We start from the raw sequence: 14,786 nt of genomic DNA, 5'->3' as shown, positions 1-14,786 counted from the left end.
ATTCCTGAGAACAAGCTTGCAATAGCATGTTATTTTTAGAAAAATGCATAAAAAGCCCTTTTAGCTTTAACGTGGCTCAGAACCCATTAAATCCCACTAAATATTTATTGTTAATGTAAAGGTCACAAAAATAGTTTAAAAACAGGTGATTACGAATATAGAAGACTATTAAAATATACTTGTTTGTATGGTGTTGATGGGCTCTTCTCAGGCAAATATCCTTTTGAGACTTTTTTCCTTTGAATGGCAGACTGTTACCTAAACTAGTTGATGCCTTAAATGAAAAATAAAATAAGGCAAGGAATAGTATTATACACTAGTAGCTTAAATTTTAGGGCAAATACTGTGCTTAAAATTCTGTCTCTAAATATTCATGTGCCTACCCTGTGCTGGGCATAGTTGCTGCCCGGGATATTCTGAAGATAGATTAAAATCCTGCCTTGTGGAGCTTATAGTTCAGTGGAAGGTGACAGATGACACACAAGTCATTAAGTAAAACAGCATGTCAGGTGGCAATAAATGCAATGGGAAAACACTAAGTCAGGGAGAGGGAGAGTCTAGCTCAGAAATGGGAGGAGGAATGAAGTACCTAATAGGGCGATCAGGGCAGGCCTCCCTGGGAAAGGGACCACTGAGCAGAGGCCTGAAGGAGGCAAGAGAATGAGCCAGGCAGCTGGCTGGTCCACAGCATTCCAGGGAGCAGTTTTTGGTAATATAATTTTTAAGGATTGGTGGGCTCCTTTTGTACTGCCAGTCCTTGAGTTCCTTGCCACTTTCGCAGAATCAGCTATCAGAGGTTCTATGTCTTCTGATATCTAGTGTGTGCCAGTGCTGCTGTGCTGAAACCTGCTGTTATGGCCAGAGCGGGTAGGCCCACCCCCTTCCCCTTGGCCTTCTTTGGAGAGGTGAGAGCTGTAACCCTTATTCTCCCTGGTATCAGGAAGCCCATTCCCTTATCACTAAGTTTAAGGAGGTACAAAGGCAGCATTAAAATTTGCTTTTGTTTTGTTTGTATTTTGAGAGTCTGTGTTCTCTGTGTAAGGATTAACTCACAAAGAAGCAAAGTAACCCTCTCTCAAAGTCACTTTTAGAGCCACAAATGTAATGTTTAACCAAATTTAAAGAATATTCAGAGTGACTGTAGTTAACAGCAATGTATTGTGTATGTCAAAGTAGCTAGAAGAGAGGACGTGAATTGTTCCTATCACATAGAAATGAAAAATATTCAAAGTGATGGGATACCTCAAGTATTTGGCCTGATCACTACACATTCTTTATATATAACAATATCACATGTATCCAACAAATATGTTAAATATTATGTATCAATGAAAAAAAGGGTATTAGAATTTTGTGGTTGTTAACAACCCTCAAAGTCATATTTGAATCGAAGGTGTTAAACAAAAGCTATCTCTATTTGTTAATCTCTCTCTCTCTCTCTCTCTCTCTATATATATATATATATATATATTAATTACAATGGCATTTATCTTTTCTGATTGTTTGCTTATGTTTCAATGGATGGCTTGTTGACGTTCTGCCACAGCTTTCAGCAACAGAGGTCAATTTATGGGATGATGGCAAGGGGGACTCCTTAAGCTTCATGAGGACTATCTGTTTTCCTCACTACCCTATCCCTAATGCCTAACTCAGTGCCTGGCACCCAGCAGGCATTCAACAAATGTCGCTGAATAAATGAATGACTCCAAAGACAACAGCTTTGGTACAGTAAGAAAATACTTTCATGCTAGATTTGGAAGGGACAGCATGAGGGCCACATATCATAAGAGAGGTAAGATGAGGGGCATGGGCTATGATTCCTTTCCCCAAATCTCCGAGACAATTGGAACTCAGGTGGAGTGTGCATTTTGACAGCACAAGGGTAGGGCAGGGCAGGGGTGAGGAGATGACATTTGAGAAATAAGAAACTGGCACAGTGTTTGGACCCTGGAGATGCTGGACTGCCTTGGTGAATATACTGAACTCCTTAGGGACTCAGTTTCGTCATATGAAAAATGAAGATAACAATACTGACCATACAAGGTTGTTACAAGAATTAAGAAAGCTAATGCATATAAAGCACCTGGCACAGAGACTGTTGGCAAAAGTCATAGCGGGCCCTTATTTTTTCACTTAACGGGTATATATTGAGAGACAGCATACACAATGGTCACAGGCAGGGACCTGGAGACAGACTGCTGGGGTTTGAACCCCAGCTTAATCACTTAGAGCTGGGCGTCTCAGGAAAGTTAGTTATAGTTATTCTTTGCCACAAGTTTCTCTTCTGTGGAAAATTGGACAGTAATGCTTACCTCATCACATCGCTCTGAGGATTAACTCAGTTAACAAATGTAAACCACTCAGAACGGTGCCTGGCACACAAGCACTATTTAAGTGTTAGCTATTGTTGTTATCATATGCTAGGCATTTTCATATTCTTATCCCACTTCGATCCCTCTAGGGCTGGTGGAAACAATGAGAGAATAGATAGGAAGAGACAGATGTGTTGACGTAGTGAAGGACGTCCAGTTAGATGGACTGGTCTATGTTTCATTAGAATAATGGGTCCCAAATCTGAGTATGCATCAGATTCACCCTGAAGCCTCGTTAAAACACAGGTTGTGAGGGCCCCACCCTCAGAGTTTCTGATTCAGTAAGTCTGGATGGCCTTGAGATTTTGCATTTCTAACAAGTTCCCAGGTGGCGCTGATGCTGCTGGTCCTGACGCTGCATTCTGAGTACCACTGCTGTGTAACAAGAGAGGATGTCTGAAGCTCCAAGAGGAGGAAAAAGGGAGGATGCATACAGAGACAGGAGTTCTACACAGTCCCAAACAAAACTGAGGTATGGACACTAGCAGAAAGAGTCAAATGTTCATCTACTCATTCAGCAAATGTTTATGCACTGCCCACTATGAGCAGGGCCCTGTATTCACCCATCAGTTGCAAGAACAAGGATTAAGCTGAGCAGAAACAACTGTGAGTCAGAGAGGACTATCAAGTCACTGAGTTTAGCCAGAACAGTGTGGCTGTGGTTTCAATGTGTCCTCCAAAGTTTCTGTGTTGGAAACTTAATCCCGATACAACAGTGTTGGGAGGTGGGGCCTAATAAGAGGTGAGGAAGTCATGATGGCTCTACCTTTGTGAATGGATTGTTGTTATCATGGGGGTGGGTTAGTTATCTTGAGAGTGGATTTGTTATAAAGGTGAGTTTGGCCCCCTCTTGCTCTCACCTTCTCTTACCCTTCTGCCTTTCTCCTTGTGATAATGCAGAAAAGGCCCTCATAAGATGCAGGTACCTTGATGTAGACTTTCCAGTCTCAAGTGTTACCTAGTCTCAGGTGTTTTGTTACAGCAACACAAAATGGACTGAAACAAGCAGTAAACAAGCTTAGGCAAGTGATTTAATCTCTCTCATTTCAATTTCCTTGTCCAAAAATGGGGATAACAGTTCCTATGTACTAGGGTTGTTTTGAGAATTAAACAAAGATAAACGCATTAAATGAAGACAGGGTAAACTAAGATAAAGTAAAGCACTTAGCATAGTTCTGGCATATGGTATGTACCCAACAAATATTGGCTGTTGTTAGTATTATTATTGGGTCACCCTTTCAGATACATGCCAAGAGGTTCGTTGCCATAGAAGGACATTACAGTGAGTGTGGAATTAAGTCTCATTAGGCCCAAAACCTAGAATCCCAGATAACAGAAAAATAATTTAAGTCACAGGATTCAAAATTACAACCTGGCCACAAGGATTAAAACATGCCTTTGGATGGGTGAGGTATTTGGGTCAGGGTCCTCCACAAAGCCCACAAATTGTACCAGAGTCTCCAGCAGCCAGCTATGGGTATAAGTATTCTTCCTTAGTTTTTTTTTTTCAGTTGGCAAATGTCAGATAAAAATGAATTCCAGAACAATGGAAATCTGAGATGAGAAGTAGTTACAGCAGATTTGGCCAGGCCTCCTCCTAGGATCATTCCAGTCCTTCTGGGATGTGTTCTGACAACTTGCCGGCTCCTTTCTAAACCTCTGAAAGGGGATGACGTTCCTACCACTTCCCTTGGAAGAATATTCCACAGTGAAATATGACTCACTGTCAGGGTCCTTGTCTGTGCACTTCCCTTTCTTTTCTTGACCCACTTTTGTCTTACTGTGCCCTTTCGTGCAAAGTCAAATGAAGCCTCCCCTTGAGGAGGTTGTTCTGTGAGGTCTGACATTTAAAGACCATTACCACCTCTTAAACTCAGCCCTGTTCATTTAACCAAGCAAAGCATGTTTAATTCTTTTAATCTTCCTGTATAAATCAATCTCTACATTCCCTTAATAGTCCTTCTCCTTGCTTTGAACTCCCTCCAGCCTGGCAGTCCTGAGCTCTTACTCCGTTTACACTTGAGAATTAACCAGTCAGTCACGAAATGCCTGTGCAGGCAAAACAGCCAGGCTTGGCCAGGGTTCCAAGTGCTCTTCCCACGCTTGGCTGCCAAAGGGCATTGTGGGCCTAGAGAAGAGCACCATGATCTGCTGAGACAAAGCAAGACCTACCTAGTGGCCAACCTTGCTCAGAATGGTGTGCGGCATTTGCTGCCTGCTCCATGATGACGCTTTCAAATGCGCCTTGTCCAGCTGGCCAGTGGCCAAGGGACTGCATGGGAAGCCACCTGAGACAGTTATGCCTCTCTCCAGTCTCTACCTCTCAGGACAAGGAGGGCCACTGAATAAACCCAGGCGGGGGTCTTACCTGGAAGGTCCCAGCATGGTCTTCTTCCTTATCACCCTCTCTGTTCTCTTTGAGCGCAATTAATGTGAATCCTCTGAAGTAGGAGGGAGGAGCAGCTGAAAGTGTTACTGCAGAGCGAGAAGAAAGCAGGTTTTAAGTATAAGAAACAATTATCGTCCATTTGTCAAATAGAATAGACCTGAGTTCTCCGTCAATATCCCAGACCTGTGGGTTAGAGAGGCTGTGGACAGTGGTGAAGCCTTCGTCCATTGGGTAGAGAACTCTTACTCTCTTCACCTATCTCCCTCTTACATTTTAGAACCTGTTAAATATCTGAGCTGCTATCTCACTTGGGGATTCTTGAACCAACCAAGGATGCAGTGAGCTCTCTCTCTCAATAACCGTAATTTGATAAAGATAGTCCCTGGTTGGAAACTCCTCTTGACAATTGTCTAACATTACACTTCCATTAGATTGACCCAAGAGAAATCTAGTTCTTCACAGCACATAATCCTTTGTGGCAGAGGCCACTGTGTGTTCTTCAAAACATATTTCATTTTTCTTGTGGAAACTCAGCTAGACCACATTTCCTAGCCTCCTTTGCAGTTAAGTCAGCTTTATAACCAAGTTCTGCCAGTGGAAGCCGTGGACAGACATGATATACAGTAGCCCACTGCAGATAAGGCCAAGACACATGCCAAGACCCCAAGCGGATGACTGAAATCATGGACAGTACCAAACCCTGCTTACTATGGTTTTCCTATACATATATAAATTCATATAAATATGTATCTATGATAAAGTTTATAAATCAGGCACAGTAGGAAATCAATAATAAGAGAGAAAAATATAACAATACTCAAAACAGCATGCAATTTAAAACTTATAAATTGTTTATTTTTGGAATTTTGCAATTAATATTTTTGGACCACAGTTGACTACAGCTCACTGAAACCACAGAAAGCAAAACCTCGAATAAGGGATTACTGCTATACTCTACTTCCAAGCCTGACCTGTACAAACTTTCCAAATGATCCTCCACTCTCACTCTCTTGCCTCTGCCTGCTTAATGCAGTGTCCAGCAGACGCCTCTGATGCCCCAGGAGGAGAGCTGTGGAATCACAAGAGGGAAGGAAACTAGGTTTTTAAACAACCCCACAGAAAATCACCTGCTGACCAGAAACATCCATATTGTTCTTTGCATGAGCTGGAAATAAACTTACGTTGTAGAGGGCTACCTGTTACAGCAGCTGGAATTATAAATCTGTTATACTCTTCCTTCTTACATCTAACCAGAGAATGATTTTTCCATTAAAATCTAGCTCAAGGGCCTTCTCAACAAGGCAATGGTGATCCTCCCTCCCATTGGATTCCCTGTCTCCTGAGATGGAAATATTTTACTGCAATAATTTTTTGTACTAAATTGCAATTCTTTGTTGATTCACCTTCTGCACTGGACAATGCTAATACAGGAGAGGTGCTGGGTTTTTGTTCTCTTTTAATGCCCAGAAACTAGCACAGAGCCTGGCATCTCATAGGTGTTCAAGTTTCTTTAAATTGATATAAATTGGGATTTAAATTAATTTACTGCCTGCATAAAAGTGCTAAGATTCTGAAAATTAGCTATGGAGTTATAGACTATTAGAACTTCAAGGGATCTCACGTATCTTCTAATTCAGCCCTCCAGTTTCACAGATAGGAAAGTAAAACATATGAAGATCAACAGACACACCTAGGATCATAAAACCATCCAGCGGCCAACTTAGGGTCAGAATTGAAGGCCCACTCTTCCCAGTTTAATACTTTGCTCATGATTTCACAAACAATATATTCATCATGTTATGGATCTTCCATAAATATTGACTGATTATTAATTTTTTAAACTTAAAACAATCAATTCATTTGGACATATTTGTGAATATGATATGCAGCCTCCTGTTGAAGAGCAGCATTTAGTTTTCCAAATTCCTTAAACTAATTTCAGTGCTGAAAATGAAGTGTTCTAAAACTTGAACAAATAAAACTACTACCTTGGCTAATGTAGCAGCTGCCCGTGAGCTACCAATAGAATGACACAGCAAAGAACTCTTAAGACATAAAGAAGGTAAATGTCATGCTGTGATTGGCCGGTTCATCCCACAAAAGTAAAGGAGCATTCTGACTGGCTGCTGATGTCTAAAAAACGATCAGAGAGAAAGAAAGGAAGAAGGGGCCAGGAGTGGCAGCTCACACCTGTAATCCCAGCACTTTGGGAGGCTGACATGGGTGGATCACTTGAGGCAAGGAGTTCAAGACCAGTCTGGCCAACATGGCGACACTCCATCTTTACAAAAAATTAGCCGGGCATGGCAGTATGCACCTGTAATCCCAGCTACTTGCAAGGCTGAGGCAGGAATATTGCTGGAACCTGGTAAGCTGAGGTTGCAGTGAGCCAAGACTGCGCCACTGTCCAGCCTGGGTGACAGAGCATGTCTCTATCAAAAAAAGAAGAAGGAGGAATGAGGGAAAAACACACAATAAAGCAAAGAAGAGTAAGAAAAATGTGGTGCTCAGTGTCAAGCAAACAAATGGTGGTTATGCTGTCAGGAGAAGGTCAGACAGTCAAAAAGCAGTCTTAGACTCTCTAGGGTGGGGGCGGGTAGTTTTCACCGCTGTTATACACAATTCTGGAGGAAGGGGAACAAAGGACAAAGTAACAAACAGTAAGGATACTCCACCCAGATTTCTTCAAATGCCTTTTTACCATTTTAATGTGACCTTGGCACTAATATATCACTGCTTCCAGTGGCCAGCACCTGTGGCTCTTCTCTTAAGTTGTGTTTCTGGTCCTCAGGTTACTGGAGCCTGCTGTGCCTCAGATGAAAGGTCCAGCTCCCTTGCCTCAGGTGAGGACAATTCTTAGAGGTACTTTACAGTCCAAAATGGCACTGCAAGGTAAGACTGAAACTACCTGAAGGGACCTTGCCTGGGATTACAGGCTGGCAGGACACCTTCCCAGTCACTGTCCTGCTTCCCCCGCTTCCTCTTACTAGTTTCCCCTGGGAGCACTTTCTTAAAAGAATCACTTGCATCTAAATCCTCATCTGAAGCTTGTGTTACAGATTAAGATATATTAAAGTTCTAAGCCATACTTGGGAATGTGGCCTTATTTGGAAATAGGGTCTTCCTGGTTATAGTTTGTTAAGATGAGGTCATGCTTGATTCAGTGGGCCCTAAATCCCATATGATTTGTGTCCCTACAAGAAAAGACACAGAGAGACACAAGGAAGAATGCCACAAGATGGCAGAGGCAGATATTAGAGCCATGTGTCTACAAGCCGTGGAAAGCTAAAGACTGTTGACAACCGCCAGAAGCCAGGCAAGAGGCATGGAGCCAACTTTTCCTCAGAGCCCTTTAGAAGAAAACAATACTGCCAGCTACCTTGATTTCAGATGTCTAGCCTCCAGAAATATGAGAGAATAAATTTATGTTGTTTCAAGCCACCAATTTATGGTAATTTGTACAGTAGTCCTGGGAAATGAATATAATCAGCCTCTGGGAACCCAACCCAAAACAGACAATCCTTGCTCCACAGCCACTGACTTCAGGAAAAAGCTCAAACTCCACAGACCAAGATGCCCTCAGACTCTGCCTCTCCGGCTTCACAAACCATGCTACCATTCCCCTGCCATTCTACATTTCAATCCTGGGATTCACTCTGTAGAAGTTTCCTGAAAATCCCTGTCATGTCGCCCTATGGTATTTTTTCAAGTGCTACTCATATACCTTGGAATGATCAAGCTCCTCCATTCCTGGCAAACTTCAGAAGTCAGCTAAATCTCCACTCTGTGTGATGGTCCCTCTGATTTTCCCATAAAGACCTGGGTGCTCTTTCTCTTGGACCCTAGTGAGATTAAAAATATCTACATAATGGACATAGTAACAGCGTTTACCTCAAAGTATCATGGCAAGGTATAATGAAGTAATATATGTAAAGTCCTTAGTAAATACGAACTCATTATCAGTGATAAGATTATCAAATTAGATTACATTTTGTGTTTATGTGTTCATTTACACATCTGTAAGACCTTCAAGGGTAAGAAACCATCTGAGCTCAGCATAGTGACCAGTGCGGAGCTGATGTGCAATTAAACTTATGTAAGTGTTCATAGACTGGTTGGCTCAGTATTGTTAAAGATGTCAATTATCCTCAAATTGATCTATAGATTTAATCAATCTAAATTAAAATCCCAGCAGCCTCTCTGTGATATCGACAAGCTGGTTCTAAAATTTACATGGCAATGCAAAGGGCCAAGATTGTCCAAGACAATCTTAATGAAAGAAGTGCAAAATTGAAGGGCTTATATCCCCAGATATCAAGACTTATGCAGCTACAGAACACTAAGCCAGTAAACTATAGCAAGGAAAGAAAAATGGGCCAGTTGAGCAGTTTAGGGTCTAGGAAAGTTCCACAAATATACAAAGTTTGATTTATGACAAAGGATATATTAGGTAGGTGCAAAAGTAATTCCAGTTTTGGCCATTAATGGTTTTTGTCATGGAAAAAATTACAATTACTTTTGCATCAACCTAATACATCAGAGCAATGGAGAAAAGATAATCTCTTCAGTAAGCGGTGCTGGGACAACTGAATGACCATGTAGAAAAAGGTACATCTTGGCCCTTAACTCACATCATACACAGAGTAAGTTCCACGTGGATTGTAGAGCTAAGTGTGAAAAGTAAAACCAAGTTTTAAGAAGGTAGCATGTAATAAAATGTGAATGACCTTGGAGTAAGAAAGATTTCTTACACAGAGCATAAAAAAGCACTGACAGTATAGGAGAAGATACATAAATGGGGTGATATCAAACTTTTCCTCGTCAAAAGACACCATTAAGTGTGAAGAAGCAATCAACAGTGTCAAAGAAGATATCTGCAACCATAGAACCAGAAACTGACTTTTATTCAAAAAATATAAAAAACTCTTTCAGATCAATAAGAAAAAGACAGACAACCCAACAGGAGAAAAATAAGACAAATGTACAAACTAACAGTTCACAAAAGAAGGTGCCCAATGGCCAATAAACATACGAAAAGGCTCTCAACCTCATTAGTCAACAGGGGAAATAAAAATTAAATCTACAATGAAATAGTACTGTATATCTACCAGTTTGGCTAAACTTAAGAATTAACAATATCTAGCGATGTTAACTGAACTTTCACACACTGTTGATGGAAGTGAAAATTAGCAATTTTACTGCTAAATTCTTTGGAAGTGTTTACTAAAGCTGAACATACTCTTATCCTATAACCCAGAAATACCATCTTAAATCAACAGAAATGCATATATATGTACACCAAAGATACTTATAAGAATATGCATAGTAACATTGTTTGTAGTAGCATCCAAGTGGAGATACTCAAATGCCCAACAGCCCTAGAATGGGTATATAAATTGTGGCATATTCATATAGCCAAATGCCTCATAGTCATGAAAATGAACACATACCGCCACAAGCAACAGGGATAAATATCACAAAGGTAATCCCAAGTGACAGAAGACAAGCACAAGAGAATACAAATGGTATGATTACATTTATATATATTTACATGAAGTTCAAAAACAGGCAAAGTAATTCACGGTGCTACAGGTTGGACAGTAGTCACACGTACAGGAAAGGGAGGGAGTGCAGCTTGGAGGGGATGCTGCTGGAGGACAAGTCATGGTTTGTTTCTTGATATGGGTTCTGGTTACGTGAGTATATTCAACACATGATAATTCACCACACTCTATGATTTGTAAACTTTTCCTTATATAAGTTATATTTTGATTAAAAGATTCTTAAACAATGTTTTGAATGATAAATATCCACTTTTGTACATCTGTGCAGTATGCTTAAAGGGCTAATCATAAACTCAGCTTCCCAGAATGCTGCATTCCTGTAGGTTCTAGAAAACTAGGGTTGTACTCTACACTATTAAATATAACACACGAGATGGAGGCTCTGGAGGCTGAACGCAGTGTGGGGTTTTAATCCATAATTATCACTGGTGATAATGTTGTTACACAGTATAATTTGAAGGAAGAGAAGAGACTCTATCCTTCCAGAGAACCTCATTATACAGCTTCCTTCTGAAAGACACAAATGTTCAGCGTGTTCTGAGTCTCAGTAATAACCTAAAATGAATACTTGGCAGTAAATAATAGAAAATTCTCTCTAATGACTTCTCCCAATTGCCTCCCCTGAGAGACTATTAAGAGATCCAAGAAATTAAAGAAAAATGCTTATGAAGGATTAAAAAAAAAAAGGAATTCCATGCAAAGCCATTCTGTGAATACATACAGGGAACTGATTAAGAGCAAAGATTTAGGATTGGAATCCCAGAGCTACCACTTATGTGACCTCTGGTAAATTACTTAATCTCCCTGGTTCCTCATTTTTAAAAAGAGGTTGATGATACTGCCTTTTTTATAAGAATATAGAGTTAACTATTTAGCCCAGTGCCTGGTGCATGTGAATTATTCAGGAATTGTAAGGAATAATGGCGACAATGATGGTGGTAGTGGTAAGGATGTTGATAGTAATGGTGGTGAGTGGTGATGGTGATGCTGGGGGTGAAGATGATGAAGAAAATGGTGATTATGATGATAGAAGATCATGATGCTCAGTAGGCCAATTACCCAACAATGTGTTTCAAAGAGCTGGTCCTCAGGGACAATGATTGAACCTCCAAAGAAAAACTCTAGTAGGTGCCAATGAAGGACCACTGGGAGGATTCCAATGGAAAGAATTGTCTTTGGGGATGAGTCTTACAAGTTCATGTTATGAGGAGATTTGGCTAAGTCCTTATAATAAACCAAGGCTTCCTACATCCTATCACACTCAAAATAGAGTGCCCTGTGAGGACTTCCCTGCCCCTGCCCCTCCCACCTCCACACACCTCTTTACTTTTCTGGAATAGCTCTCTCCTAATTTTAGTTCAATATGCTTATGAAACTGTTAAATGCTTATCTCCCCCAATAACCTGTAATCTCCATGAGAGCAGAAGCAAGTTCTGTCTTGAACCCCACTGCATCTTTATTACCTAGCATACCTCTTTACACATAGCAAATGCTCAATAAATACTTGTTGAATGACTGAAAAAAAGCTTTTATTTGTCTTAAATGCATAGTTTTCTCATCCCTATTCTGATCCCTTCTCCAAAGTTCCCATAGGTTACCTCGAACAATATGTCAACCTCCTTCATCCTTTTATCTTTATTGAGCATTTGGTCTACACCAGCTCAGTGCTACATCCCTGGAGACACAGAGTAAAAAAGACATGGCCTCTGCTCTCCAGGAGCACACAGTCTATTATAACATGTAATGTGTGTTATGGAGTTATGAACAATGTGTTCTGGGGTTGCAGAGAACATCTGTGTCTACCTGGGTGAATTTGAAGAGGCTTCAAGGAGGAGGTAGTATTTGCACAGCAAGTTGAATGACGAATAGGAGTTTGTCCAGTGGACAAGAGAAGCAATAGCATCTCATGGAGTGGAAAGGTGTGACGGGCCAGTCTTGGCCCTGGAAACCAGAACTATTCTGTATTTATGAACCAGAACTTATGAATTCTGTATTTCATAAGTTGCATGCTGAAAGGGAAGGTGTGATAAAAGGCTATGTGAGGAAGATAAGCAGGGGGAAGATGATGCCTTGCTAAAGAGTGTGGGGGGATGAGGCAGGGGTGTGAGCTAGGAAATTTCATATTCAGACTTACAGTTTAGGAAGATCGGCTGGAGGTTGTATGATTATTGAATTATGGCTTTGCCCTAGAAGCCACATCAGTGACAAAGACCTGCCATGTTTATACGAAGACTGATATTCCACACTGGAGCCTGGCCTCAAATCCCGACCCAGGGAAGAGTTCTTTCCATCTTTGGGCACACTTTCCCTACCTAATTCCCAAATAGCTTTCTGGGGCCTTCAAATGTTGGTGTGTAAATCTTCTAACAAAGACTCTGATAAACTATAACACAAATTCATCTTCTACGCCTGGTACCCTCATTGGATCTTGTCCAGTTCTATCTTCTTCCACACTCTGCCTCTTGGATTTCAGAATTATTAACAGAAACCCAACCTCAATGAGAAGATCCTGGGTCCCAGCTCCATCCTATGGCCAGCCCCTGCCGTCCACCTGGTATGTGTTACTGACATGCCCCAGTCTTCATGCTACAGACTTCAACCACAACACACTTCAGCTTCTGCCTTAACTTTCAACATGGTAAAGACTGTTGGGTATTAAGTAAGCCACAGTGCTCCCTTTCCTACTCTGCACAACTTCCAGAGCTCTGAGAAGCTGGAACTCATATATCTCTGTTTTTTAAATTGGCACAATAATTTAGGCCACCTAGCCAGGATCAGGCAAGAAAAGATTTGCTGGTGATGGCCTGGAAGTTTGGAAGGCAAGACTGGTAATCCAAATGTGAGCACGTGAAGATGTGCGGTTGGGTTATGCTGTTCCCCTGGATGGCCTTCTTCAGCCAGTGCTCTCAGAATCCCCAGGCAGAGATGAAGTCTCTCCCATTCAAACTGAAGATTATACATATTTAAATTTGTAAGGGCCATTTTTCTCTAACAGGTAGCTAACAGACTTGGTTCAAATTTCCCTGTTTATTATGTGTAATTTTGGGCAAGTTACTCAAGCTCTCCTTGTTTATGTCCTTATCTGTAAAACAGCAGTAATATTTAATAGAATTTACCTACTGTTGTCATCATGACAATTAATGAATTGGCAATGGAAAGTATATACAAACGTTTGCTAAATCAATAAAATACATTAAAAAATAAATCAGTCTCCTCTGTGAAATAAGGATCATAATTATCATCTCCAGTGGATGATAATTATCATTTATCCAATTATCATAATTATCCAATTATCAAATTCCAGTGGATTTGTCATGAGGATTCAAGGAGATAATGCAATGAAGTACATTGCAGCATCTCAATAAAACTTAATCCTTTCCCCATGTGTGACCTCATCATGGAGCAGCTCAGAGCCAGATGAACGGGTCCTGAGCTGAACAACATGTGGATAGCAAGAGGAATAAAGGGAAGGATGCCCCTGGGGAGGTAGAGATACATCAGCCTAGAGAACGTAGCTGGGAACGTGGATGAGGGCAGGAAGCTCTGGGGGAGCCCCACTGCTGCCCCTACTCTGGTTACTGGGGCTTCCAATCACAGTTTCCCCTCCCTCCTCAAATGTCAAGTCACAAAAGTGACTGTGACCCAGATCCAGTCTATTTCCATGCCATTGCCCTGGGCACGTGACCCGCGCTGGACTAATTACAATCTTCCCTGGGATGTTTCAGTTTGTGGTTAGAAGGAAAGGGGCTTTTCTTTTAGTCACAGGATGAGCTAAGAGGTTTTTCACTGAAAGTAAAAAAGCTGGCAGCTATCCTCCCTGTCATTTGGAGAAAGTTTATCTGTAGTAAGGAAAAGTGAGAACAAAACACAGCCAAGAGATTGAGGATGGAAAGAGCAAGAGAGAGAAGGTAGAAGAGAGGGACAAAAAGGATAGAGAACAAAAGAGGGAAGGGGAAAGAGAGAGATGGAATGACCCCATTTGAGTCACTAGACTCATTTATGCCTGAAGCAAGAGCCACCCCTAGACCTTCCAAATACGGGAATCAGTGCATTCCATTTTCTGCTTTAGTTAGATTGACTCTGTTCCTATCACTCACAGTGGAGAGTCTTGACTAATTTTGAAGCAAAGAAAGAAAACACCCTGCCTAAACTATAAGAATCACCAGCAGGCTAAGGAAACAGTATTCATGCATGACTAAACTGAGGTGCCTTATGGTGGGGGTAGCAGTTGGAATGTAAATGTCATTGGGATGACAGCAGATCTGTTGACTTCAAAACTATTTAGCTAACTATCAACTTTAGGGAAAGACTCTAAGGAATGTAAGAGGGCTCAATCAACTGCTCAATATTCTTATCAACTTCATTGATAAAGACTTAGGAGACCTGCTTATCAACACTGTGGATAATCCAAAATTAGGATATGTGAATAAGTCACTTGGTGACCAAATACAGATTCACAAA

At 41.1% G+C, this 14,786-nt stretch overlaps 1 protein-coding gene across 3 annotated transcripts in view; it reads right to left on the bottom strand.

Moving 5' to 3' along the window:
• The window catches only part of SPON1 (spondin 1), a 300,022-nt gene that overhangs the window by 275,329 nt on the left and 9,907 nt on the right, over window positions 1-14,786 (bottom strand). For all 3 annotated transcript variants that reach the window (XM_009007713.5, XM_002755075.6, XM_035265886.3), the window contains exon 2: window positions 4,741-4,847. In XM_009007713.5, coding sequence (XP_009005961.1) covers window positions 4,741-4,847 — 107 coding nt within the window. The remainder of the gene's footprint in view (window positions 1-4,740; window positions 4,848-14,786) is intronic.

Source organism: Callithrix jacchus, chromosome 10 (genome assembly GCF_049354715.1).
Source record: "Callithrix jacchus isolate 240 chromosome 10, calJac240_pri, whole genome shotgun sequence".
NCBI classification, from domain to species: domain Eukaryota; kingdom Metazoa; phylum Chordata; class Mammalia; order Primates; family Cebidae; genus Callithrix; species Callithrix jacchus.
Note: the sequence above shows the minus strand (reverse complement) of the source record. Positions and strands in the feature narration are given on the sequence as shown.